We start from the raw sequence: 26,138 nt of genomic DNA on the forward strand, positions 1-26,138 counted from the left end.
GGATGGATGGATGGATGGATGGACGGACGGACGGACGGACAGACGGATGGATGGATGGATGGATGGACGGACGGACGGACGGACGGACGGACGGACGGATGGACGGATGGACGGATGGACGGATGGATGGATGGATGGATGGATGGATGGATGGACGGATGGACGGATGGATGGACGGATGGATGGATGGATGGATGGACAGGTAGATGGATGGGTGGACGGATAGGTGGATGGGTGCATGGGTGGATGGGTGGGTGGAGAGATCAGTTGCATGAATCAGTTGACTCCTCTTCCATGTAAGTCTTCATTCCTCTTTCATGGAAGCCATCCATTTACCTTCTTCCTGGATACAGATCTTTTGGTGCCATGAAGAACAGCCAATAAGGCCCAGCAAGAATTTGAGTTGTACATTATAGCCCACTTTGAAGAGGCCCATCATAAGGACTACCTAAAATTTCCTTAACCTATTGCCCTGTTCTCAACTGTGGTTTCCCCAGGTTTTGAGATCACTGAGTGAGCATATAGGCAAGAGTTCTCCTTGGTTTAGTAGCTGCCTCATTGAGAACCACAAGCTATCCTGTGAGGATCACTATGTCCGACCTCCAGGAGATCCCATGCTCCAGAGCTGAAGGTGTGTAAGGCATGATTCTTCTTCACCATTAGCAAAATTGACCATTGCTCATGTGTGCCATGTGAGAAGTCTGAGCACATCCCTTGCCCCTAATAATTCACCCAAGCCCTATTTGCTGCTGTCTGAAATTCCACCAAGGTGAGAGGATTTTTCTTTGGATGAAGTGTGCTTGAAGCCGAGGACAGAGGGGACTCCGAGGGTCCCCAAACTGAGTATTTTTTTACTTTTTATTGTCTGAGGCAATTGCTTTGAACCTGTGTCTTTGATCCATTTGCTTTTTCTTGCAACAGGGTGGGTGCCCAGACTGTCGCAGAGCATATCCCCCCAGAAGCAATGGGGGGAGTGTGACCTTAGAGCTGAGGGAGCTCGCTTTCCTTGCTGATCTTGGGGAGCCCCCCAACTTCCTGGCCTCCTCATTGTCTGACCCGCCTCTCCCGCAGGGGAAGGTCTCGGGAAGGGGAGGGAGGTTGTTCAGAAGGGCTGCTGAGATAGCCGAATGAGGCTTTCCTTGCAACAAGAATCCACAGAGAGAAGCCTCAGCAGCGTTTCTTACCCTGGGGCGGAAGCACCACGTGTGGCTTCAGGAGGCCCCCCTGCCACATCTACAGGGATAGGCCTTGGTCTGGGTGTTCAGGCTTCAGAAGATGCTGGGGTTCCCAGCAGCTGGGAGGTGTCCCCGGGACCTCGCTGTCATTGGCCTCCTAAAGAATCAGCAGCAGCCTGTGAAGCTCCTGGCCACCCTGGTTCCGCTGAAGGGTGACGTTGCCTGATTCACGCCGACGTTATGCACCAATCAGCTAATGCCATGCTTTTCTTGGCAAGAGAGTATCGAGGCTTTATTAGCACAGTGATACCCAACTGAACAAGCGTTCATCTTGCACATTACATCAAATTAACTTGTACAAAATTAATATTCCTGACCTTGCTAGTGGGAAGAGCAATCAATCTAGGGGAGGTTGTCATCCCAACGCGGTCAGCCTTCTGGAGGACTCCTGACCACTATCGCTTCAGCCACCATTTCCTTCCCCCAGAGCCCGGCCATGCACTCCTCGTTCCCCTGGCCTAGCTTGAGCCCTTTGGGGGATTATCCTGGTTCCTGGGAAGCCCCAGGGCCCAGCGGGGATGCCTGCAGGGCCTCTGGGTCTACCCGGTGCCATCCACGAGTGCCATGTCTCCTTGTCCCCAGAGCCTTGTGACCTCCATCACTGCAGATGCTTTGAGTGATACCTTGTGACACTGGGTGCCCAGGTGGATGGCTGGAGAAACCTCATGTTCTCTGCTGGATTGTGACCTCCTGGGTACCAAGCCACGCTTCCTCCCTCCCTGGAATCAATCTTCTCTCTCTGTTGCCTCGTTAGTACCCTAACAGAGGCCCACAGCTCAATCTGACCACCTTGGTATTACCCAGCGCATTTGACTAAGCTCCCTCCAACCCCCATCACTCACTTCCTCCTGCCGTCTCTTCCTCTCTGGGCACAGAAAGCAAGTCCCACATCAGGGCTGCTCCTTTGAGCCCCCCTCCCAGGCAGCAGACAGCAGGATGCACTCTATTCTGAGTTTTCCCTCTCAGGAGCCCTGGGTATCAGGGTGCTGGGAGCTCCCTGAGGGTGAAAGTGTTCTGTCATTGCCGGCCCAAGCCTGGGCACCCTGCCTGTCCCTGCCCCTCACCCTCCAGGCTCCCGGCAGCCCATTTTGTGGGATCTCAATATCTGGGGATAACTCAGGGCCCCAAATCCAGTGGCACCAGACAGGGTAGTTGCTGCAGACACGGCTGCACTCACAGAAGACAGATCTGTGTAAAAATAACCCTGAGGGCACAGGGTCCGGGCACTTTGTGGGCTTCCTTTGCAGAACAGAAATTCTTGTGTAAAATGGATCAATCTGCCTGGATTTTCTAGGTGTGTTTCGAACAGAGGGAGACTTAGGTGAGGTTTTCTGGGGATGTTGAGCTCTTTCCCCGTAAAGAGGAAGGCAGCTCAGGGCAGAAGCTGACGTGATGTGGGGCTGGGCCGAGCGGGGAGAAGGTGGCTGGGGGCTGGAGAGAGCTGCTGGTGCGGGCGCCGAGTGAAGGGCGTCTGGTCTAACCGTCGCCCGCACGGATCTGGGAGCCTGGGAATCTGGAGTCAGGTGGAAGTGGGCAGAGCTGTGGGGTGAGCCAGGCTTGGGGCCACCCCTGCCTGCTTCCTTCCCAGAAGTCCTGAGGATGACCCAGGCCTGGTGGGGCGGGGAGCGGGCGTGCTAGGTCAGAGATTTTAGTTTTGGGCATGCTCATCTGATGTCCCTTCCTCTGCCACCTTCCCTTCTCTTTATTTCTCTCCCTCTTCTTCTCCTTTCTCTCTGGCTTTCTTCCTTCTCCACAGCCCACAAGGTGGCCAGGGGGAGGGGGAGCCGAGCCTGTGCTGCGTGGGGAGCTCTTACCCAGCAGGGCTCTGCTGGCCCCCCTTCCCCCCTTTCCCAAAAGGCAGCCTGCAGATCTGGGGGTCTGGGAGACCATCAGCTAGGAAGCCTGCATTTGCAAGAGCATGAGTCAGCCCAGAGGTCGGACCCGAACCCCACACCCCCGGGTGCAGGCCCCTGGGTGGTTCCTGCAGGTCTCTGGGGCCCTCCTTTTTTTTTATTTTTTTAAAGATTTTATTTATTTATTTGACAGAGAGAGACACAGCGAGAGAGGGAACACAAGCAGGGGGAGTGGGAGAGGGAGAAGCAGGCTTCCTGCAGAGCAGGGAGCCCGATGCGGGACTCGATCCCAGGACCCTGGGATCATGACCTGAGCCGAAGGCAGACGCTTAACGACTGAGCCACCCAGGTGCCCACTTTTTTTTTTAAGATTTTATTTATTTATTTGACAGTGGGGCCCTCCTTCTAAATGCAGAGTCCCTTTAACCTGGAATAGCCCTGATGCCGTCACTCCTCAGGGAGACCTTGCTTCTTCACAAACACCTGGGAGGTGGGTGTGGCAGGAACTGCTCCCCACCTTCTCCCCCACCATGCCCGGGGAGGAACCTCAAGGTCACAGGAACAGCACGTGGCAGAGCAGGAGCCAAGGCCCACGGTCTCGCTGTCTGTGACGTCCCTCACTGTAACAGGAAAACATGCAGCGCAGGACCGCCAACAAAATCAGCAGGCCGACTCCCAAGTGACCGCTCTCCCCGGGGGCGGGGCTTCCCAGTGGTCCCCTGTCATGACTGGGAGTCTGCTTTGTCCTGGGCCCAGGTGTGGGGGGAGGGGGACTCCAGAGGTGGCCGAGACCACCCCCCACCCCATGGTGACCCAGTGTGTTACCGGGTCCAGGCATATCCTAATGCAGGGAGAGGACTCAGGGCCTCACCAGGGGGCTAGGGCTTTGGGTTTCTCGAAACTGAACTTGAATTCGATGTATGGAACAGGGAGAGAGGACTTGGCTGTGAGGGCAGCTGCACAGCTGCCCTGGAAGGGGTCAGGAGGGCCGGGTTCCTGAGCCTGCAGCCTTCTTCACACGCCGTCCAGGCGCAGGCCTGCCACCTGGGCAGTTCCGAGTCTCAGAGGTGGTCCTGCGCGCGCGAGGGCCTGGGAGGGAACCCTTCGGGTTTGCGGAGGCCCGGCCTCTGGGGCCTGCTCCCCCCAGCGCTTCCAGGCCAGGTAGGACGCTAGCTCTGGGGCAGAAGTGGGCCTTCCACGTGTTCTGCTCACCAGGGTCAGCTGAGCAGTTAACTTCTTGGTCACCTCCTCAGCTGGTTAAATTGTTCTTAAAAAACAAAATAAAAACAAAAACAAAAGACCTTGCGTCCTTTGAAAATCTGAGTGCTCAGGGGAGGCCGACACTGCCCTGAGCCTCCAGCCTTGGAACTGACCCACGGCAGCCCCCCGGCCCCCGTCCGACCCAGCCCCGCACCAGGACTCCCAGCTCAGGCCCTCTCTGCACTCACCATCCTCCGCCCTCGCTTCTGGAGTAATCTCTTCTGCCTGTCTCTCCTCAGATGTCCATCACTGGTTTTCTTCCCTTCCCTGCCCGCCTCCCACTCCCTCGGTGGCCTCTGTCCCTTCCTCTCTCTGTGTCTCTCTCTTCCTCTTTGTCTCTCCCCGTATCTCTGTTTCTCTGTCTTTGTCTGTCTCTGTCTCCCCCAAGCCCCACTCCTAGTGGTTTCTTCTCTCCTTCCCCCATCTTTCTCCTGTTGTTCTCTCTCTGCTCCTCGCCATCTCCCTCTCCTCACCCCTCTCAACACAGGACTCCGGACTTGGACAGGGTCTGTCCTCCCCCTGCGTCCGCTCCCCTCTGTCCAGCCCAGGCCCAGGCCCAGGATGAATGACAGGATTATAGGGACAACAGGAGGCACTCCTCTGGGCCTCCCTTACTGGGAGGGGTCGGGAAGGGAATCTGAGGAAGCTTTCGTAAGCAAAACCCCTTTCCCAGGACTCTCGGGAATTTGAAAACGGAGGGCTTACCTCCGAACCTTCCTTGCAGCGCAGGAGAAGTGCAGATTGGCAGGACAGTTCACTGTGACATTGCCTCCGGGAGCAGGGGGCAGCCATGCCTTCTCCCTCCTGCCCCCCGGCCTGCCGGTGCCCCCTGCAGCCCTGCCGTGCCCCCAACCCCCATGGCTGGAGAGCACAGACCCAGAGGGACGCTTCAACTCCTTCATCTCCTCCTTTTTGGGAGAGATTCCCAACAGTGTGATGAAGGTAATTCCCACTTGCCCAGAAATGAGTTCCATTATGCCCCCGTTTACTCTTTTATATTTATATCAAATGTATTAATTTCTTTTTACCTAGTGGTTGAGTTTAGTTAATGACGATAATAAATATTAATGAGAGAGCGGCTACCTCCCAACCTGATTACACGATGATCTGGCTTTTCACTCCTTGGACACATCCATCGTCCCCTTGGACATGTCCATTGTCCCCGTGGCCACGTCTCAGGAGGTGGGAGCACTCGGGACCCTCCTGCGGGGACAGGCATGGAATCCCTGGTATTAGGAAGCCAGGGAAGGCTGTGAGGTGGCAGGCTGCTCCATGTCCTGGGAGCACGGCCCGCGCTCCACACCTTCTGTGTGGTTCCCCCAGGAATGGAGTCAAATCCCCTGGAAACCTGCACTGACTCCCGTGGAGTCACAGCCGAGAGCTTGGGAGTGTTCCATCTAACTTGTCAGAACTCCAGCTTCCTCCAGCATAGACGACGAATCATTCAGTCCACCTGCCGGGACCTTGGAGAGGGTCAAATGCAATGAATGGGAAAACGGCTCATAGACAAGCTCGTATTAGGTTCGACCATTGGTTTTCATCCTTGACGTTCCAGGGGTACCGGGCTATGGGAGCTTGCAGGGAGCTCTCGTAATTCTGATAGCTTTGGTGTCACATGAACATGCGTCTCTACCCCAGAGTCCCCTTTGGTTCTGCCTGAATGCAGTTCTGCAGTTCATTCACCTGCCCCCAAATATGCCCTTGGCCTTGAGCTATGGAGAGATGGATTGCTGTGTTGCTGCTTTAAGCGCTTGCTTTTCATTGCGGGGAGAGAGAGTGGGGAAGCACTGGTAGCAGATCTGGAAGAGCTCACCTCTTGGAGAGAAACTTTTTCCGCTGGGCCACTTGGGGAAAAATGAAACACGAGGCCCCCATCCGCCCCTCGCTGGCTTGCTGGCCTCCACTCCCGCGTGTGTCTTTTGAGTCTCTGCAGCTGTTGACTTGGTTTGAATGAGAGCCCCCCACCCCCACTACCGGAGCCGGCAGCAAAAGTTTCAGTTTCATTTGTTCAAGAGTGAAGAACCATGATAATGCATTCCTGGAGAGCGATATTTGGGTGTGGGCACCATATGGGTGGCTCCAGGGCAGGGAGATCACCATCAGCCATGCCTCCTTCTCTCTTCCTCAGAGTGGGGGCTGTCATCCTGTCTGTCCTTCCCAGAGGCGCTTCCCCCTGAGGTAGTCACACACACAGGGAACTGATCCAGGAGGGAATTTGGATCAGACCCCAGCACATCTGCTGTGCTCTGAGACTGGCCGGAGTCTGGATCCATGTAGATGTTTGGGCAACTATTAGGAGGTTTGAAGAAGTCATCTGTGGTGTTCGTTCGTTCGTTCATTCATTAATTCATTCACTCATTCCATGGATATATGTTGAGTGGCTACTGTGTGCCAGACAGTAAGGTTGCAGCAGACACTGGGAGGTGGGGGCTGCTGACCACACGAAGCTGACAGTCTGTTCGAGCGTCCTGGAACGTCTGGCTATAAGCAGGTGATTCCAGTGGTGTGCCTTGTAACAAGAAGGGGGAGGATGCTAAGGGAGTGAAAGCTGGGGTCAGAGAAGCCCTCTCACCCGTGGCCTGGGGAGGGGTGCACTGGCTCACCTTACTCTTGTGTGCATCTGCCTTGGGGTGGACGCACACAAGGAGGTAGCAGTGCACGCTGAACGGTGAGAGGCCTCTTGGCACATTCTAGAAGCTGCTGGGCTGGGGAGGAAGCAGGGCCAAGACGGGAGGACTTCGGAGTTGCTTTGAGGAATTTGAGCTTTCTTCCAAGCCAGATGGGAAGTCACCGAGGCTGTTTGTTGCAGGTTTGGTGTGGGGGTTAACCTGACTGGCCTGCTGATCAGTAAGGACATAAGGATCGGGTGGCTCCTTCATGGAGAATAGACGGGAGGGGCTGGAGCGGGGGCGCACTGAGGAGAGGGCGGGTGCTGCTGGCTGCCCAGGGAACAGGAGGAGGGGCAGATCCTGTTACAAAGGCTGGTAACGAGCCTCTTGCTGCTGGATTTGACCTCCAACTACTCTCTTTCCAAAGGAGATGGTGAGTACCCGTTGCTCACCTACTACATGCAAAGCTGGGACAATGTGGACCAGGGTCCTTGCCTTGGAGAATTCAGATAAGAACATATAGAACGTTAAATAGCGGCAAGGAACTCGCATAACTGGTCACAGTGGCCAAGTTCCCTGAGGCTCTGCATGACTCACTGTCAGGTCGGGCTAGTGGATGGTGTCCGCCGTTGGCCCCTGAGGGAGGAGAGGCCCCTGAAGGCCAGTGTGGTGGGGACAGAGACCAGCTTCTCACCCAGCCTACCTGCCCCCCAGTTGATGTCCCACTATCCCCTCTGACTGACTGGAGACACCCAGTTTCCCCTCCCCTCCTTGCCTGACCAGGGCATTAACTGTCCCAGTGTCCGGGAGACCAGGGATTTTGCTCCTTAGTCTGGAGAAGAAAGGACTGAGAAATGCCTCGGCTGAGTGTTCACAAGGAGCCCGTGCTTGGAGGAGTGAGCGTGTTTCTACCTCAGTTTACCCCTTTCTCAGGAAAGCCGTAAAGTAAGGAAGGAGACAGGGGAGGAGCCGACTGATCCAATGCCCTGTCTCACACGGAGGGGGAAACTGAGGCCTAGAGGAAGGAAGCGCCATATAGGGTTCAGCATGCACCACCTCTCCGGGCATGCATGGGTCCTCAGTTCGAATTTGTGGAGTGAATGCACCTTTCCTTCTCTTAACCCCGTGTGCCAGTGCGGCCCCTCCCTCACCACGTTTAGTGACGAGAGTGGCCATGATACTCTTGGAGGAGTGCCCTGATCGCGAGACGTAGCAGAACGATTCGTGCTCTGGCCTTTCTTTTAACGTGGAGGGAAGGACGGACGGGCAGAAGTCCGAGGCTCAGCCTAAGGAGATAGTCCTCCCCGCCGGGTCTGGAAAGGAAGCAGCGGGGTGTGTGTGTGTGTGTATATATATATATGTGATGGCGTCCCTGTCTTGGCCGTGTGCAAGTGTGCTCACCCGCAGCCTCAGAAACCGTGACGAGGCCAGGGGTGGTGTGTGGGGTGACACCAGGTCTCCCCAGGACCCAACACCTCTCAGCACCGAAGCTTTTTAATTTTCCTCAGAGCAGGATTCTGTTCCCACCAGGGAGGTTGGCCTTACTTTTCTTTCAATATTAATTTCCTCTTCAGTCATCAGACTGGTGGCATTCTGATCGGGCTGGGTGATTTACAGCGTATTGGAGGGCATCGGGGGGGCCGCACGTGGGGCAGGAGCTGGTCAGGTAGGTGAGGTGCCTGTGGGGGTGCTCTGGACGGTCCATGCACACCCTGCACTGTGCTGAGGCTTCCCCGGGGGGGCCCCGTGCTCCTGGGTGGGAGGTGGCCGGGCAGGGCCACTAAATTTTTCTCTTAGCTGGTGGTCTGCATGCCACAGCGGGCTCGTCTGTGTCTACCGTTGACCCCAGCTGCTTCTGGCTGCCCGGCATCCTCCCATAGCTGCTTCAGCCGGGCCATTTCTGGATCGTGGCCTCTTGCAGACTTAATTCCGTGGGAGCCGTAATGAGAGCAAAGTGCCCAGAGTGTGGGTTCACTTTGCAGGCTGTGGCTCAAAGGGCCACCTTCAGGGGAGAAGGGGCTCTGTTTCCACGGGGCCAGGCTTTTCCTTGAATCTCAGCTGGTGGGACGTAGGCCATGTGGTTTTCTCCTCCCTTCCATGTTCAGAATGGAGGCCCTTGGATGGGTACATTATGCATCTGGGCACCTGGGGCGTCTCTGCAGATGGTGGGCTGTGTCTGGTTAAACCCCCGATCGCCTTGCTCTAGCTCCTCTCCGAGAGAAATGCAGACCCGCCCCGGACACTCTGACCAGCTCATGCTGTGCGTCCCTGGCTAGAGCGACCGGCCGCCCGGGTTTGCCCGGGTCCGAGAGGATTCTCGGGATGCAAGACTTTCCTGCTCACACCGGGACACTTGCAGGCAAACTGTGACTCTTGGTCCCTCTACCCGCCCCCCCTCACCAGCTCCCCTCCCTCCAGAACTGCCAGCCCTGTTGGAGTTTGAGAGCCACCTTCCAGGATGCGCTTCCCGCTGAGGAAGGCTGTCGGGAGAGACGGAGATCTTATCTTTTTTCTTATCCTATTCCTTTCCCAAGCAAGGCATTCACCTTAGCCACCCTGGCCCGCAGAAGAGCCTCCCCTGGTCAGCACAGTGTTCCAAGTGCACGGCCTCAAACTGGAGGCCCACCCCGGTACCTCATACGTCAGCTGAGCTGAGCGGGGCCCTCTCCTTGGCCCGCTTGTAAAGGGCGTTCCGTGGCCCAAACACCAGCCCCTCACTTTGCTGTTGGCGTAGGCCTGCGGCGGTGGCCCACACACGTCTGTGTCCCTGGGGCACCAGCTCCACTTACCTGTTGGGATGCTACTCTTGTCTCAGCTTAGAATTCTTGGCGCTCGAAGGGGGATTTAGAAATGGGAGAAAATCACACTCGACCAGCATGGAAGAGCAAGGGAAGGGAAATGTCTGTGTGTCTTCCAGGGAATCTTATTTGTTTGAGTCATTTCACTTTTTTTTCCCCCTGGTGTCAAATTGGTAGGAGGCAAGTCTTTAAAACTGTGGAAGTCAATTCTACAAATGAAGCTTCCTTTTCTTTTCTGAGAGTTTGTCTGGGGTTTGGTTTTGTTTGGGTCCGCCAGACGGTTAGCTCTGCAGCCATGCCGGCCACCAAACACATCAGCCAGGGGCCTTCTGACACAGGCATATTGAGAAGCTGGCTGGAAGTGGTCCCTTTTTTCCCCTTTGTCTGCCTTAAAATTGCTGCTCACCACAAGGCCGGCCTTGCCTGGTTGTTCACCAAGCCAGCCCAACTAGGCAAGGTCCGGTAAGGGGCACCCTAAGTCACTGGATGCAAGGAAGTGAAAAAGAAAGAAAGAAAGAAAAACAACAACACACACACACACAAAAAAAAACACAAAAAGTTTATTCCCATTAACACGAGTGTTCGCCTGGCTGTGCGTCTCTTGATGTGCCTGTTCTAGAACCCAGAGCTGCTCAGCCCTGCCCTCCACCTGCTCAGGAAGTGCACACTGGATTTACATCCCCAGTTACACTGCTTCCAGAAAGACAAGATCCCTGTTGGATGCCCATGAAGCTTATGCTGAGTAAATATTGACAAAATAGTCTAAAGAGCAAACACTTTGACATTTGTAAGGTCCACTGGAAGGTCTTGTATATATTTATACAGCAGGAATGAGCACCGCATACCAATTTTCCTGAACTTGTTCTGACATAATTCTGCATGGATGGTGTGTGTGCAGGTGGCTGAGAAAGTGGCTGAGTGTACACATAGAGGACGGGGCCAGGGCTGGGTCGGGGTCTCCTCTCCCATCTGGAACAAACCAGTGCCTATCCCCTGGCAGCAAAACTTACTGTAAGCTTTTATGAGACCTGCTTTTCCAGAAGAAAGAAAGAGAAAAAGAAAGAAAGAAAGAAAGAAAGAAAGAAAGAAAGAAAGAAAGAAAGAAAGAAAGAATCCACAGAACCTTGTTTTTAATTTATTGCAATTGATGTACTTTCTTTTTACTTCGTAAAAATTTTATTGATGTTTTCGTACTTTATATTTATTAAAGATTGAGCCTCAAAAATGTAATGAGTAAAAAATGCTTGCTTAATTTAAATTGTGAATCTGTCTGTTAAGAAACGCATTAGGGGTAGGAGAAGCATAAGACATATTAATTGACAGACAGGAACTGCTGTCTCTGAGGTTGATACAAGTAATTTATTACTTTAGAAATGAATGCCACCTCCAGAATGTGCTTCATTAATTTCAAATTTAGTTTTAATTTCAAGCTGTTGCCCCTTGAGAAGAATAGGTGGCAAATTATGTTTGAAGAGCAGATTTTTTTTTTTTTTTTGCTCCAAAGAAACACCACATTTTAACTATTTAATTTTACAAATACACGTGCCCGTTGACTTTGCGGCATTTTCCTGAGAGTCGAGAAGATATCCTAGGTAAGCTCAGCACTTAACTAACGCTTTCTTTTTTTCTTTTTTTCCCTTCTTTCATTCGTTCCTTCCTTCGTTCCTTTGTTCCTTCATTCCTTCCTTCTTTCCTTCCTTCCTTCATTCCTTCGTTCGTTCGTTCCTTCCTTCCTTCGTTCCTTCTTTCCTACCTTCCTTCGTTCCTTTGTTCCTTCCTTCCTACCTTCCTTCGTTCGTTCCTTCCTTCCTTCCTTCCTTCCTTCCTTCCTTCCTTCCTTCCTTCCTTCTTTCCTTCTTTCCTTCCTTCGTTCCTTCGTTCCTTTTTTCCTTCCTTCCTTCGTTCCTTCCTTCCTCCCTCCCTCCCTCCCTGTCTTTCTCCCTTTCCCTCCTTGTCCCCATCTCGGTCCTCCCCGTCCCGCCCACCCTCACGGCAGCCTACGTTTCCGACGAGCTCAAGGCTGCCGCCCTGGTGGAAGAAGACCTAGAGCCCGAGGAGAGCACGGCAGATGGGGAGCCCTCGGCCAAGTACGTGTGCCCCGAGAAGGAGCTCAGCAAGGCCTGCCCCAGCTACCAGAGCTCCCCGGCGGCCGAGTTCTCCAGCCACGAGATGGACAGCGAGTCCCACCTCAGCGAGACCAGCGACCGCATGGCCGACTTCGAGAGCGGCTCCGTCAAGAACGAGGAGGAGAGCAAGGAGGCGGCGGCTGCCCTGGAGGACACGGCCGTGTCGGACAGCCTGGAGCAGATGAAGGCCGTGTACAACAACTTCCTGTCCAACTCCTACTGGTCCAGCCTGCACGTCAGCCTGCACCCGCCCTCGTCCGAGAAGAACAACGGCGGCGGCAGCAGCAGCAGCAGCACGAGCAGCAGCAGCAGCGGCAGCTTCGACTGGCACCAGAGCGCCGTGGCCAGGACGCTGCAGCAGGTGCCGCAGGGCCGCGTGCTGCCCGAGCCCAGCCTCTTCAGCACCGTGCAGCTGTACCGGCAGAGCAGCAAGCTCTACGGCTCCATCTTCACGGGCGCCAGCAAGTTCCGCTGCAAGGACTGCAGCGCCGCCTACGACACGCTGGTGGAGCTGACCGTGCACATGAACGAGACGGGGCACTACCGCGACGACAACCACGAGACGGACAACAACAACCCCAAGCGCTGGTCCAAGCCCCGCAAGCGCTCCCTGCTGGAGATGGAGGGCAAGGAGGACGCCCAGAAGGTGCTGAAGTGCATGTACTGCGGCCACTCGTTCGAGTCCCTGCAGGACCTGAGTGTGCACATGATCAAAACGAAACACTACCAAAAAGTGCCTCTGAAGGAACCCGTCACGCCCGTGGCAGCCAAAATCCTCCCCGCCGCCGCGCGCAAGAAGGCTTCGCTGGAGCTTGAGCTGCCCAGCTCCCCGGATTCCGCCGGCGGGACCCCCAAGGCTGCGATGGCGGAGACCAACGACGTGCTGCAGAAGAACTCCAACCCCTACATCACGCCCAATAACCGGTACGGCCACCAGAACGGGGCCAGCTACGCCTGGCACTTTGAAGCCCGCAAGTCCCAGATCCTGAAGTGCATGGAGTGCGGCAGCTCCCACGACACGCTGCAGGAGCTCACCGCCCACATGATGGTCACCGGCCACTTCATCAAGGTCACCAACTCGGCCATGAAGAAGGGCAAGCCCCTCATGGAGACGCCCGTCACGCCCACCATCACCACCCTGCTGGACGAGAAGGTGCAGTCCGTGCCCCTGGCCGCCACCACCTTCGCGTCCCCCGCCCACACCCCCGCGAGCGTCTCCCCGAAGCTGAGCGTGGAGGTCAAGAAGGAGGTCGACAAGGAGAAGGTGGCTCCCGACGAGAAGCCCAAGGAGAAGGAGAAGCCCGGCGAGGAAGAGGAGAAGTACGACATCTCTTCCAAGTACCACTACTTGACGGAGAACGACCTCGAGGAGAGCCCCAAGGGGGGCCTGGATATCCTCAAGTCCCTGGAAAACACAGTGACGTCCGCCATCAACAAGGCCCAGAACGGCACCCCCAGCTGGGGGGGCTACCCCAGCATCCACGCCGCCTACCAGCTCCCCAACATGATGAAGCTGTCCCTGGGCTCCTCGGGGAAGAGCACGCCCCTGAAACCCATGTTTGGCAACAGCGAGATCGGGTCTCCCACGAAAAACCCGACCCTGGTCTCCCCGCCCAGCAGCCAGACCTCGCCCATGCCCAAGACCAACTTTCACGCCATGGAGGAGCTGGTGAAGAAAGTCACGGAGAAAGTGGCCAAAGTGGAGGAGAAGCTGAAGGAGCCGGAGGGCAAGCTGTCTCCGCCCAAGCGGGCCACCCCGTCCCCGTGCAGCAGCGACATCAGTGAGCCCGTCAAGATGGAGGCATCCAGCGACGGGGGCTTCAAGAGCCAGGAGGGCAGCCCCAGCCCCCAGCGGGACGGGTGCAAGGAGGGGAGCCCCCCGGCCGAGCCGGTGGAGAACGGCAAGGAGCTGGTGAAGCCCATGAGCAGCAGCCTCAACAGTAGCACGGCCATCATCACTGACCACCCTCCCGAACAGCCTTTCGTGAACCCTCTGAGCGCCCTCCAGTCGGTCATGAACATTCACCTGGGCAAGGCCGCCAAGCCCTCCCTGCCTGCCCTCGACCCCATGAGCATGCTTTTCAAGATGAGCAATAGCCTGGCCGAGAAGGCGGCCGTGGCCACGCCGCCGCCCCTGCAGTCCAAGAAGGCGGACCACCTCGACCGCTATTTCTACCACGTCAACAACGACCAGCCCATCGACTTGACGAAAGGGAAGAGTGACAAGGGCTGCTCTTTGGGTTCAGTGCTTTTGTCACCCACGTCCACGTCCCCGGCAACCTCCTCATCCACCATGACAACGGCGAAGACATCTGCCGTCGTATCATTCATGTCAAACTCGCCGTTACGCGAGAACGCTTTGTCAGATATATCCGATATGCTGAAGAACTTGACAGAGAGCCACACGTCAAAGTCCTCCACTCCTTCCAGCATCTCCGAGAAGTCTGACATTGACGGGGCCACGTTGGAGGAGGCCGAGGAGGCGACGCCCGCGCAGAAAAGGAAGGGCCGCCAGTCAAACTGGAACCCCCAGCACCTGCTGATCCTCCAGGCCCAGTTTGCCGCCAGCCTCCGGCAGACCTCCGAGGGGAAGTACATCATGTCAGACCTGAGCCCCCAGGAGCGCATGCACATCTCGAGGTTCACCGGGCTCTCCATGACCACCATCAGCCACTGGCTGGCCAACGTGAAGTACCAGCTGCGAAGGACAGGTGGAACAAAGTTCCTCAAAAACTTGGACACCGGCCACCCCGTGTTCTTTTGCAATGACTGTGCGTCACAAATCAGGACTCCTTCCACGTACATCAGTCACCTCGAGTCACACCTGGGCTTCCGGCTACGGGACTTGTCCAAACTGTCCACCGAACAGATTAATAATCAGATAGCACAAACCAAGTCGCCCTCAGAAAAGTTGGTGACGTCCTCCCCCGAGGAGGACCTGGGGACCTCCTACCAGTGCAAACTTTGCAATCGGACCTTTGCGAGCAAGCATGCGGTTAAACTTCACCTTAGCAAAACACACGGGAAGTCCCCAGAAGACCACCTTCTCTACGTTTCTGAGTTAGAGAAGCAGTAGCATTCGCTTTCGATTAAAATGACTGTAATTTGCTTTGAGGGAAACTGTTGCAGGCACCTTAAGGCCCCTCTGTCTTGTTCTTGGCACATGTTCTTATTTTAACTGTGGAGAATCACTCTGGGCTGGACTGTTTTGTAGAACTGTACAGTGTTTAATAGAGGTGCATAATCAGCTGTTGTTACTGGTAAAATATGAAGGTTAAAACGCAGTGGTTAAGTGTTTGGAACTTTGTGTAAATGGGATTTAGTTGTGAGCATCCCCCCGATGCTTCAAGCTGCATGCATTAACAGACAGTTTAATTAAGCATTTATAATGAAATCGGGCACACTTTTTCCACGCGGCTCGAGTGCGCTGGCATTTCTCACCCTTTCATCTTTAGCCCTCTGAGTACTTTGAAGCACTTTTGCATTAATTTGGTTAAAAAATAAAATAAAATAATAATAATGTATGAAGCTCTGTTTTTTAAACTCCTTACCAGCTTAGTTAAAATTAATAATATGAACCTCCATTTATGCAGGTCTGCAGGGGTATAACACGCCTTGAAATTTAAAAGAATATTATTTTCACATTGAAACATAGATGTATATATTGTATAGATTTCAGACTCTCTTATGAAAAATGTGATTGTGGTTTAAATGACCTTTTTTCCTGCATTTATAGCAACAGTGTTTTATGTACCTGCCATGCTCCGGGCATAAGCCGTGCCTATGTATAGTGTATATTTCTTTTTTCTTTTCTTTTCTTTTTTTTTTTTAAGGTCTATGGGTTTGTTTGTTTATGTTTTTTTTACATGCAAACATTGTAAATTATACAGAAGATACCACAGATAGCATTTATAAAGTATACAGAAACATTATCTGAAAGCAAAGTATGATTGTTTGTTTTGCTATACAGTACATCTATATTGATAGAGGTTCATGTTTAAATTATACATATTTATTAGCATCATATTATCATTTGTTTTGAGCAGTCTGAATACGCGAGGCCAGGAAACAGACATCCATGGCGGGCATCATAACTATTTTGCACATGATTTTTAAAGGTATTTATTAGAAGTCAAAGAACGCGCAAAATAAACTCAGTGCTCAAAGGGTTAAGTCTATTTGAAAAGGAAAAAAAAAAAAGAGCAACAGCAACAAAAAGAAGTCGTACTGTATCTCCTAAGCATTGATAAAGCCTTTAAAATGTTTGTACTGTAATACTTTGCTTAAAAGTCATGAGGCATTCTGTCATACAACCTCTTTCACTTATTTATAAGCCCTCTTGGTTGCTATTCCATACTGTAGGATGCCTTTTTATTTCGATTGGTAACTTTCTGTTTTGTTCTTCCTAATTATTCTCCCAAGATCCCACACTGCAGCTTTATCTTTAGGCTTATGAAAGGTAACCCGTGGTTACCGGCTCTCCAAGTGATTCTGTTCTTCTCCATTTTTGGCAGTTAATTTGCAGAAGTAACTGACAGCTGACACCATATGAGAACCTATGTATAAAATATTGGCATGTAAACAGCACAGACACTGTAACATACTCTGTGCCCTGTTTTGTTGTTGACAATGAACCACCATTATGTGACTCTTCATATAACCCTTTTTTCTACGGCAGCATTAAAATTGTCTTTTTGCTATAATTTTGTGTTGCGTTCACAATTCTGTCTGAAATGTGCTACGACTAACGAGCACATTAAAATTAAATTGTATGCGATCTGTTTATGACTGAGTCGGTTGCTGTGTCTGCCAGGTGCTGGCAGTCGGAAGCTGCCCGTAAATCAGGGGAGTTTTAGTGAACTTTGGTGTCTGGAGAGCAGGGAGCCCCCTTTGCAGAGCCTGCGTGGACAGAATTTTCCCTGAGAAGAGAACGTTAGAGAAAGGAAGACTTTCGCGTGAGGTTGGCTTCTCTCTGCGAAGGCGGTGTTAGAAACTTATTCGGGAGCGGAGCTTCGGGTCACACCCCTGGCGACCCGCGCGCTTGGGGGCCAGGGGTTTGGTCTCCCTCCGGGACGTGCGTGAGGAGTCAGGGCCCTGAGCCCTGCAGGAGGCAGGTGTGGGGAAGACTCAGACTCGGTGCAGGGCGGTTCCTTCCTGTGGATTCGGGCTTTTCACGGAGCAGGAAACAGAGCCACGCCGGGAAGGTGGACTCTGGGACCAGAACTTGCTCTCTGCTGTGCCCAGATAAGGAGGTGCAGGGTGGCGGTGGGGAGTCGGGGGTCGGGGTGGGACTGAACCCACACACGGGAGGAGTGGGGAGAGCATTTATATGATAATCACAAGCTTTTATTAGCCCTGGCAAATCATGCCAACAAAACGCTGGGAACATCATGTAAAATTGTAAAATACCTTTATTACTACATTCAAACTACTCTCGCAGTTATGCAGAATCAGAGCTCCTAACCTAGAATTATACAAATGAGAGATGTATTACATCCACATAATACATGAAACACCTCAACTTAAAAAAAAAAATACTCTTTTATTAAAAATTTAAATTAAACCCTTTCAGAGATGTTCGGCAACACGCCTACGTTTCTTCCCGTTTCATCCCTGCCCCTTTTGTCAAGATGAATCCCAAATTTCTGTCTGCTCTACTTTTCTCTCGGCAATCAATGTCTCTGCGAGTTTTTAGAGAGACCCTCACTAGAGTTTCAGACGGGTTTTTGGCAAATCGGGAGCACCGTGCTGGCTCTGCTCGTGCCTGGTGATCTAGCTACACAATTGCGCTGCGTCTGCAGGCGGGGCGCAGCGGGCTTTCCCTTCTGGGCGGCGGGCCTGGCTCCTTCCCCGGCTCCTCCGCGGGCCTGGTCCCTCTCTGAGTAGTGGTGTGCCCCGTGGGCCTTTACCTGGGAGGAGTGTGGCACACAATGCATTCCTCCCCGGGGGCGGGGTGGGGGACCAGCTCCCCCTGGAACCCGGCTCAGGGGACAGCACCCTCCCTCCCGTGCCTCCCGCATCTTCACATCCTGGAGCCCAGATTTCCACTCTTGAATTTTTCACAGGTTAAATATAGCATCGGTTTATTAGAATCCAAAGTCCTGCGTCTAACAGATTAAACTGACAACACTTCCATCACCACCAGGCCCATGTGGCTTGAAGGGAGATAGGATTTGTGCAAGTGAGGGTGCCCGCCCCCCCACTTTACAGTTTGGGAGAAGAACCCAATACTCTGCCCATCTCTTCCTCACCCCACCCCAGGATTATCTTCAGGCTTTTTCACTTTGGGTGTGGAAGTGAGGGTTTAGAGCCAAGGCGGGTACCAGGTGATCTCGCCCGTTGGGCACCTGGAGCTCGGCACCTGAAAAGGATGCTCGCAGGAACGGGGCCCAGGAATTAGTGTTACCTCAGGAAGAAACACAGTCAGCCGGGGAGTTGAAGGCCCTAGTCATGAACACAGACCTAATTTGGCCTAGGGACAGTCCCCCAGACCGTGCGTCCTGGGAGGAGGTGAGTATGACTGGCTAGGGCCTCACCCCATTTGGAAACGTACGGCCATTTACTCTGGAGGTCACCGCACCCTCTCGTGGCCAGAGAGTGGGCCACTGCCCGGAAGAGCCTTCCATTCCCAGCCCAGAATGACCCCGATTGTCTGGAGATAAAACGGGCCGATCTAAAGCGGCATGCTGAATCTCCCGTAGTTGTGCGCTGGTTCTCCTGAGGCTGGTGCTGGTAGAGAATGCGAGTATGGGAAGGGATGGGGCCTCCCAGTCAGGTCTTTAAACGGGCCCTGGGAGGAGGAGGGACGGTGCCAAGTGAGGGAGGTTTTAATCACAGGTGTGTAGGTGACCCCGACCTCACCCCGCCCAAGCCCAGGCTTGTTGCAGTCCTACTGTATATCTTCCAGCCATCACATTTACACAGTATCTTAAAATAACATTTGTGATAAATGTGCAATTTAACTAATTTATGGTGCTATGATGTGCTCAGGGCTACATGCAAGATGAAAATCTTAAATGGAGCTTGAACAGCTCACTTCACAACAAGAAATCAATATGCCACATCTTAGCTATTCGCTGCAGTCAACATTTAGCAAAAATATCAGTGATGTATCTTTAAGTTTTAGGCAGCAAGAATTCTATAATTAACCAAAATCGTACATAGTTAGAGAGGGTTGGTTATGATGAGGACCCAGATCTCCCTGGCATCTCCGTTCTATTTTCATTCTGCAAAAGGAAAAAAAAAAAAAAAAAAATATAAATATTTTTTTTTATATATATATATATATATATATATATTGATAGCCACCAAAGAGGCGCCTCTCCCCAGGGTGTTCTGCTCAGGTGGAAGTGTGAACCTCCCCAGCAGAATTCAGGGCTGTGGTCCTGATTCCTTTTCTCAAGTTCAGACCACTCCAGCTAGGTCAACTTCCCTGCCCCCAACCCCTGACCACCGACCGTGCCACAAGGCCTGGTGACCAAAAAATACTGCAGAGGAAGGGGGCCCTATTACCTATTCCCAGTGCTGGGGAGAGCTGAGCACCTTCTTGAGAGCAGAACCCTGACAGTGGAGAAGGACGGGAGCTGATGGGAAGCAAGGCTGCATTTTGCAAATCCGGTGTTAAAACTGTTGTCTCCAGAGATTTCTAAGTCATCGAATAGGAAAGAAAGAAAAATAAATAAATAAATGATTTTATTTTTTCAAATTCATCTGTGAAGTTCTTTTGAAATTGGAAAATTGCAATGGCATTTTATTCTGTTGACTATTTAGCACAAAAACAATACGCTTTGTATTATAGGAAGCAATCATAAAAATGAAAACACACGAACCCCAGCGCCACTCTTTAATAATAAATACTTTAACTTTAAAATAATAGCTATTATCCTTTTAGCTAATGGAGAAATTACCATTTTTACTCTGCCAGATAGTTATTCTTTTGGTAATAGAAACACTAACCTTTTTTCTCCCTAGGGATTTATTAGTAAGCACGTGTAATCTTTGGCAAAAGGAAACCTGAAAATGCATTTCCCGTGGGACCCCGTGCCAGTCGATGCCTTTCAGCCTGCAGCTGACCTCCGGAGCCACGGAAAAGGTACTCGTGCCTGTGTGCCCACGCAATTCCAGGGCGCGCTGGCCTTTGCAAAATATGCTATAGTTAGCTTCGGGAACAATCTCACTCCTTCGGGGAAGGCTTCAGCTCTGTCTCTCAGCATAAAGCTTCTGGGAAGAAAAGCTCCTTTCCGACAAGCCCCACCTTCGCGTGCGTGGTGTGGCAACGTTGTGGCAGCCGAGGGCCGGACCCCCCATGTCAGTGCGGAGGAGCGGTCCACCACAGGGTTTTGTTTCCAGGGACGGGCTTGATTTTCCTCGCACTCCATTGGGTTTCTCCAAGCAGGAGGGAGATGCTGCTGGACTCAGAGGCACCATTTTTCTCTCCCCAAGGATTTGCCAGGAGGCCATCCCCAGGACGATTTAAAAGGCAAGCAAACCCTGTCCTGGGTGGGCTTTGGCAGTTCATCCCAAAGCACCTTTGATTTGGGACCGTGTTCCCTGCCCTGCCAAGACAACGGATGGGCCAAATTGTCGGTCCGTGGCCTGACGGTCCGTGATGTCCGGACAGACAGATGGTGACTCGGTCAGGCCACAGCTTTGGACATCAGGAGTGATCTGAAGCAAAGTTAGTGGCTTCTTGAGGCTCCGCATTCGGGGCTCCGGGCCCTACCCCTGGTCCAAAGAGCCAGGTGTTTTCAAAATTAAATCCCAATGATAGAAGATCAGAGGAACTGCTTCTCCACCACCTTTATATAATGTCATGCACTAATATATCCTTAATAAATCATTCCTGATGATAATGATGATAAGCAAGGTGACCTCTTTCCAGAGATTAACGTCCACAATTAGCCACTCAGGCGTTAGGATACCCTGTTCTTTACTGTCTAACCCGTGCTGTGCAATACGGGGGCCACCAGCCCTACTCAAATTTAAGTTGAATACAATGAAAAGCTGAGTTCTTCAGTCATACCAACCACATTCCAAGCACTCAGTAGCCACATGTGGCTAGTGGTTACACTTTGGGGGGGCAGCCCAGATACGGAACGCTCCCGTCCTCACAGAAAGTTGGTTTGGACAGTGCTGGTTTTCCCAAGTAGGGAAGAGCTCATGGCTTGAAGATGAAAGTGTGCCTCCAGTCCTGGGTATTTCTAAGAATCCTTCCTTTGCCAGTATGGGCGCAGGCAACATTCTCACGTGCTAATATCTCTGATCAAAGCCAAGGACACACATAATTAACCTTGAGCATAAAATTATAAACAGAAGTGCAGGCATCAGTGTATGAAGTTGCTGATCATCCCCCCTGCTGTGGATATTATCTGGGCTGCAAACTCCGAAGCCCAGAGATCTGATGGATGTGGCCGTGACCTTGCTCTGCCCTTAGCTGGCGAACAATCCCGTGCAGTCCTTGCTCTGCTCTCTTTGCCCAAGTGGACTTGAATCCTTCTCTGGGGCTTGGGGACTCAGACATGGCTGGGAGGCTGGCCCGGCTCCTAGCCCCCACGCATGAGGACCCCGAGTCCCGTGACCCCACCGGGAACCCAGCTCCTCTGCTGTAGTCCCAGGTAGCCGCAGCGGGGGTGGGGGAGCGGGGGTCCATCCTGCTCTCTCTTTAAAATTTAAAATATATAAATAAGACTTTGGAAACGACTTTTTAAATTTAGGGGGGGTTTACATTTTAAAAATTAGTGCGTTTCAACATCTCACTTCCATTACTTTTTTTTTTTTTTCTTCCCACCGCAGGATTCCAGGGACACATTTACGACCGTCATAATTGTGAGTTAGAGATCTCCCAGGCCAAGTGAAATGAAATTACGAGAAACTGAAATCTGTTTTAATTGGAGCATTTATGGAAAAAAGAAGTCAGACTGGCTGCCTTTTTCCTTTATGTGGCTCCCCGGTTCAGGACGATACCTGGGTCCGGAAGCCAGGGCCGGCCAAACGGCGACAGAGCGGGGAGGAAAAGAGAGAGAGAAGAGAGAGAATGAGGTAGGTGTGTCAGGAAGGAGTCATTTTCTTAGCTTAAAAAAAAAAAAAAATGGAGGTACAGTCTCGGGAGTTCCGCCTCAGTGACCATGAAACCGAGTCGGCAAAAGCTGAAGGACCCGGCTCCTGAAAGCCTCATCAGGGCTTGTCATCGCTCTAATGAATATCATTTAAATTGCTTTGTATATTGGTGGAGTTTGGATGTCGATTTAATTTGTGCATGTGTTTGAGTTCTTCTGCTTGGCTAGGCTAACAGAGAAGCAGCCGCCTAATGAAAACTGAGTTGGTGACAGTGTGATGTGCTCCAACCCAGTCAAATGGGTTTGAAGGGCTGCAGTGACAGCCCTCAGAAGGAAGTCGATGTGGCCGGGGGGAGAGAAGGGAGGCTTGCCCGCTGGCGAGGGGACCCGCGAGGCGGCGGCCGAGGCGGCGTGGCTGGGCTGGGGACACATGTGGCGCGGTCCTCGCCCCGCCCGGCCCGTCCGCAGCCCTTGGCCCCCTCCCCGGGGAAGGCCGAGCCCCAGGCCCGAGGCGCTGTGCCTGTCCAACCGAGGTCCATGCGGCTGTCCCCTCTCCGTGGTGAAGTGGCATGTGGATGCAGTTGCTGGGATTGGCCACCTCCCGAGCCAGGGATGTGGCTCGAGGCCCCCAGCTGAGATAAGAGGGCGTCCTCCTGTTTGGACACCCCCAAAGAAGCAAAGACCTTCTCCCACGTGGTTTTCACCCTCGCCATCCGGGGAGGGAGGCCGGCTGGGGGGTTGCTGTGGGAGCTATGTGTAAGGTGCCGCCTTCCCCGGGCACACTGTCACTCTCAGGAAAGTCAGCCAGGCTCCTGTTTGCAGAAACACTAGAAAGGCAGGCTGAGCATAAACCCAGTCGCCTGCTTCCCCGCCACTCAATCCCTTACTGCCAAGGGGGCTGTGGTTCTGGAAGGAGTTTGACCTGGGGCCGGTGCGTTTCAGTCAGGGACTGCGTGTCTGGACTCAGGGGCCTGCAGCTTCATCACGGGCTGCCCGACACCCCAGATTCTCCCAGGGCAGGGGGGTAACTGAGCCACGGGGTGGGCCCAGGCCTGAGGGGTGGGGAAGGGGAGGACGAGCATATGAAAGCAGCCCCCTCCTCTGCCTTCTCTGCACTCCTCGAGGGCTGACCATTGAACAGATGGAACCTGCCTTCAAATGCTTTCTCCAGCTTCTTATTATAGACTTCTCAGAGGTTGTCAATATTCACGTGATCAACAAGGCCGCACATAATCTGGAAAAAACGATCACAAACGACAATGTGCTTGGGGGTCTGGGCTGCTTTCTCTGCTCTCTAGACTCCCTCCAGCCCCACTCCTGCAGGAATCTGATCCAGGGGTGGGGGTGGGGGTCCCTCAAGGCTGTACAAGAGATGGATCCGTTCCCCTAAATAGACTCAAGGCGGAGATGTGAGGCGTCCACTGGAAAGCTAGCCCCTCTCTCTACCATGGAGAGACAGGGCTAGGACAGAGTGGGGCAGGGGAAGGACAGGGGGCCTGGGGCAAGGGCTCCCTGAAGGCTCTGGGAGCAGATGGCGGAGGGTGTCCAGACCTCCAGAGAGTCCTAACTACCCAGTCTGTGTAAGGGACTTTGGCACCATGGCCCATTTAGTAGTAGGGGTTGGTTTCCTAAACATGGGGACCCATTTGTCTTGAAAGAAGGTCTGAGGAGCTTCTGTGTGCCTGAGACATGAGGTGGGGCACTGGTAAGGCCTCCTTGGACCCAGCACAATTCCCAGTGGGGCTGAGCCTTCACCTCCCCACGTGATCAGAGGGCAGCTCGCCCCCCCCCGGGCCAGCACCAGGAGCAAGGGAAAAAGCGCCTAAGGCCCACGCTGGACTTGAGTGAGTTTGGAGCCAAGCTGGAGAAAGCAGACAAAATAGTAGTGACAAATAAATGTCAAACGTCCGAGTAAGAATGAAGATGGGCAGCAAACAAAGTGGGATTACAAAGCTCAGTCCCTGAAACATGAGGTGCCCTGGCAGGGAGCCTGTCTTTGGCGAGGCAGGCCTGGGCTGGACCTTGAGGGTCAGGTAAGTTTGGAGATGGCAGGGAGAGGAGAGCATGGGAGGCTACGGCCCCTCTTTGTGAGAAACCACCGGAAGGCCGGTGGCTTGGCTACCTTCTGGCTATGCCTAGAGATGTTGAGGCCAATGGCCTTAGCCTGTCACCTCCTGAGAAGCACCCACTGGATCACCTGAAATTAAGCACTACTGGGCCCATCGATGTTTTCTTTATCCATTCCAGTGTTTCTCACGTGGGGGTCTTTCTAGGATTTCTTCCACAGTTTCTGGACCACATAGGGCTTGCAAAGTGCTTATGGGCACATCTATTCATTGGCTTAATGACAGGGTCCGTGGGCTCCCTGAAGTCCACGCACGGGCCGTGGTGGTGGGTCCCTCCTGCTGCCTTCCGGAACTTGTAACGCACAGGGCGCCCCTTCCTTCCCAGGCTTGGGGGTCAGGAGTGCTTGTCGAGATGCTGTTGGCAAGAATCGGTTCAGGATCTCAAGCGAAGAAAGGAAGTGTGGCCCAGGTACGTGAAGTCCGAGCAGAGTGGCGTCAGCAACTGCTGGACATAGGTGCTTCAGTGATATCCCAGGAAGCTCTCCCTCCCTGTCTCTCTGTTTCTCTGTCTCTATCTCTGTTTTTCTCTCCCTCTCTGTCTGTCTCTATCTCTGTCTCTCCCCCCACCTCTGTTTCCCTCAGTTTCTCCCTCTCTCTCTCACTCTCTCTTTCTACCTCTGTCTGTCTGTCTCTCTCTCCCTGTCTCCCCCCACCCCTCTGTCTCAGCTTCATGCTTGGGCAGTTTTCCCTTCAAGGTATGACCTGCTCATAGGTTCTGCTCAGCGACCTTGAGGGGAAGGAGCTTCCTGTCACCATGGTGGGAGCCAGCACTTTGGGTGGCCAGGATTGGGTCCTTCCTGGACAACAACTGTGATTCTGCTCAGCATGGTGGTGGGGGGGTGTCAAAGGTTCACCTCAACTTGGTTCTAGGCCCAAAGCTGCAGTCCTTCCTCTGTTGCAAGGTCAGGTTCAAGCCGTACACTTAGGGTTCAAGTTTGGGATGCAGATGGCTCTGTCTACAGGTTGGTAGATGTTTCTCTTTGTATCTTGAGTAATGTCTAGAGCCTCAGCTTTGCCAAGGGGGTGGTGAGCTCCAGTGAGGTTCTCAGATTCCTCAGGAGGTGGCTCCTCTAAATAAAGGATCTCAATTTTCCAGGGGGCAGTGGGGATAAGCCTGGTGAGAAGACAAGCTATGGGATTGCCACTGGCCCCTAGGGGCAGCTTCTCCTGGTAGCGGGCACAAGGCGGGGTGGGCAGCGTCTCATCTTCCTTGGGCTGGAAGTGTCCCTGGACACCGCTAACCTTGGGAAGCTCTGGGCTACTCTCTTCTTAAGGTACAGCTGGAGGCCCTGCACCCTGCAGAGAGGGGGGCTTCTTTGCCCAAAGGCTTTTTGTCCTTTCTGTTGCACTTCCTAGACCCTGATATGGCTGCGGACCAGAATTTACTAGAAAGTAAATTCTAGAAAGCTGGAATCTCTGGTACCTAAACTGAACACAGAATGTTTAGCTGGCAGAGGTTGTCAAATGTGGCCTATGGACTGAGTATGACCTGCAGATTGCCTGGTGTGAGCCACACTTAAACACAAAACAAACCAAACTTTAATTCGTTGCCAAATTTTGAAAACTGGGAGATTTTAGACAGATCTCTAGAGGCCACACTCCTCTGTGACAGCACGTGGCTGCCCATTTCAGGGGGAGCATCAGCTCTCAGGTTGGTCCCCATCTCCACCTATTTGTCTGGTAGGCCAGGCTCCTCGGGAAGTGGAGGCTGAGACCAGAATTTGAGTGGAGGCCGGTCCGTTGACAGGTGATCCCAGAAAGCACAGGTGGAAGCCAGGGGGTGGGGGGCAGGGGGTGGTGAGACAGGAAAGGAGAGGAAGCCAGTTCCAGATGCATTAAGGAGCAGGCTGCCCGCGGGGTCAATGGGACTTGAGCACGCTGGAAAGCTCTGTAGGACTGTGCTAGGAAATTAAGAGTGGTCACATCTGAGGGTCAGGCAGACGGGGATTCTTGACTCCCGTCTGAACCTGGCTGAGCACTGCTCCCGGGGCATGGAAGACGGTGCTCCCACCGGCTTAGAGACCCAGGGTCTTGCAGTAGGAAGCCCTTGGCAGGTACAGAGGAGGGGCGGAGGGA

At 53.2% G+C, this 26,138-nt stretch overlaps 1 protein-coding gene across 1 annotated transcript in view; it reads left to right on the plus strand.

Moving 5' to 3' along the window:
- Positions 1-16,578, plus strand: part of TSHZ3 (teashirt zinc finger homeobox 3) — a 74,185-nt gene extending 57,607 nt beyond the window's left edge. Inside the window, exon 2 of the mRNA XM_021701069.2 lies at positions 11,752-16,578. Coding sequence (XP_021556744.1) covers positions 11,752-14,957 — 3,206 coding nt within the window. The 3' untranslated portion in view covers positions 14,958-16,578. The remainder of the gene's footprint in view (positions 1-11,751) is intronic.
- Positions 16,579-26,138: the final 9,560 nt, after the last annotated feature.

Source organism: Neomonachus schauinslandi, chromosome 16, assembly GCF_002201575.2.
Source record: "Neomonachus schauinslandi chromosome 16, ASM220157v2, whole genome shotgun sequence".
Taxonomy (NCBI): Eukaryota; Metazoa; Chordata; class Mammalia; order Carnivora; family Phocidae; genus Neomonachus; species Neomonachus schauinslandi.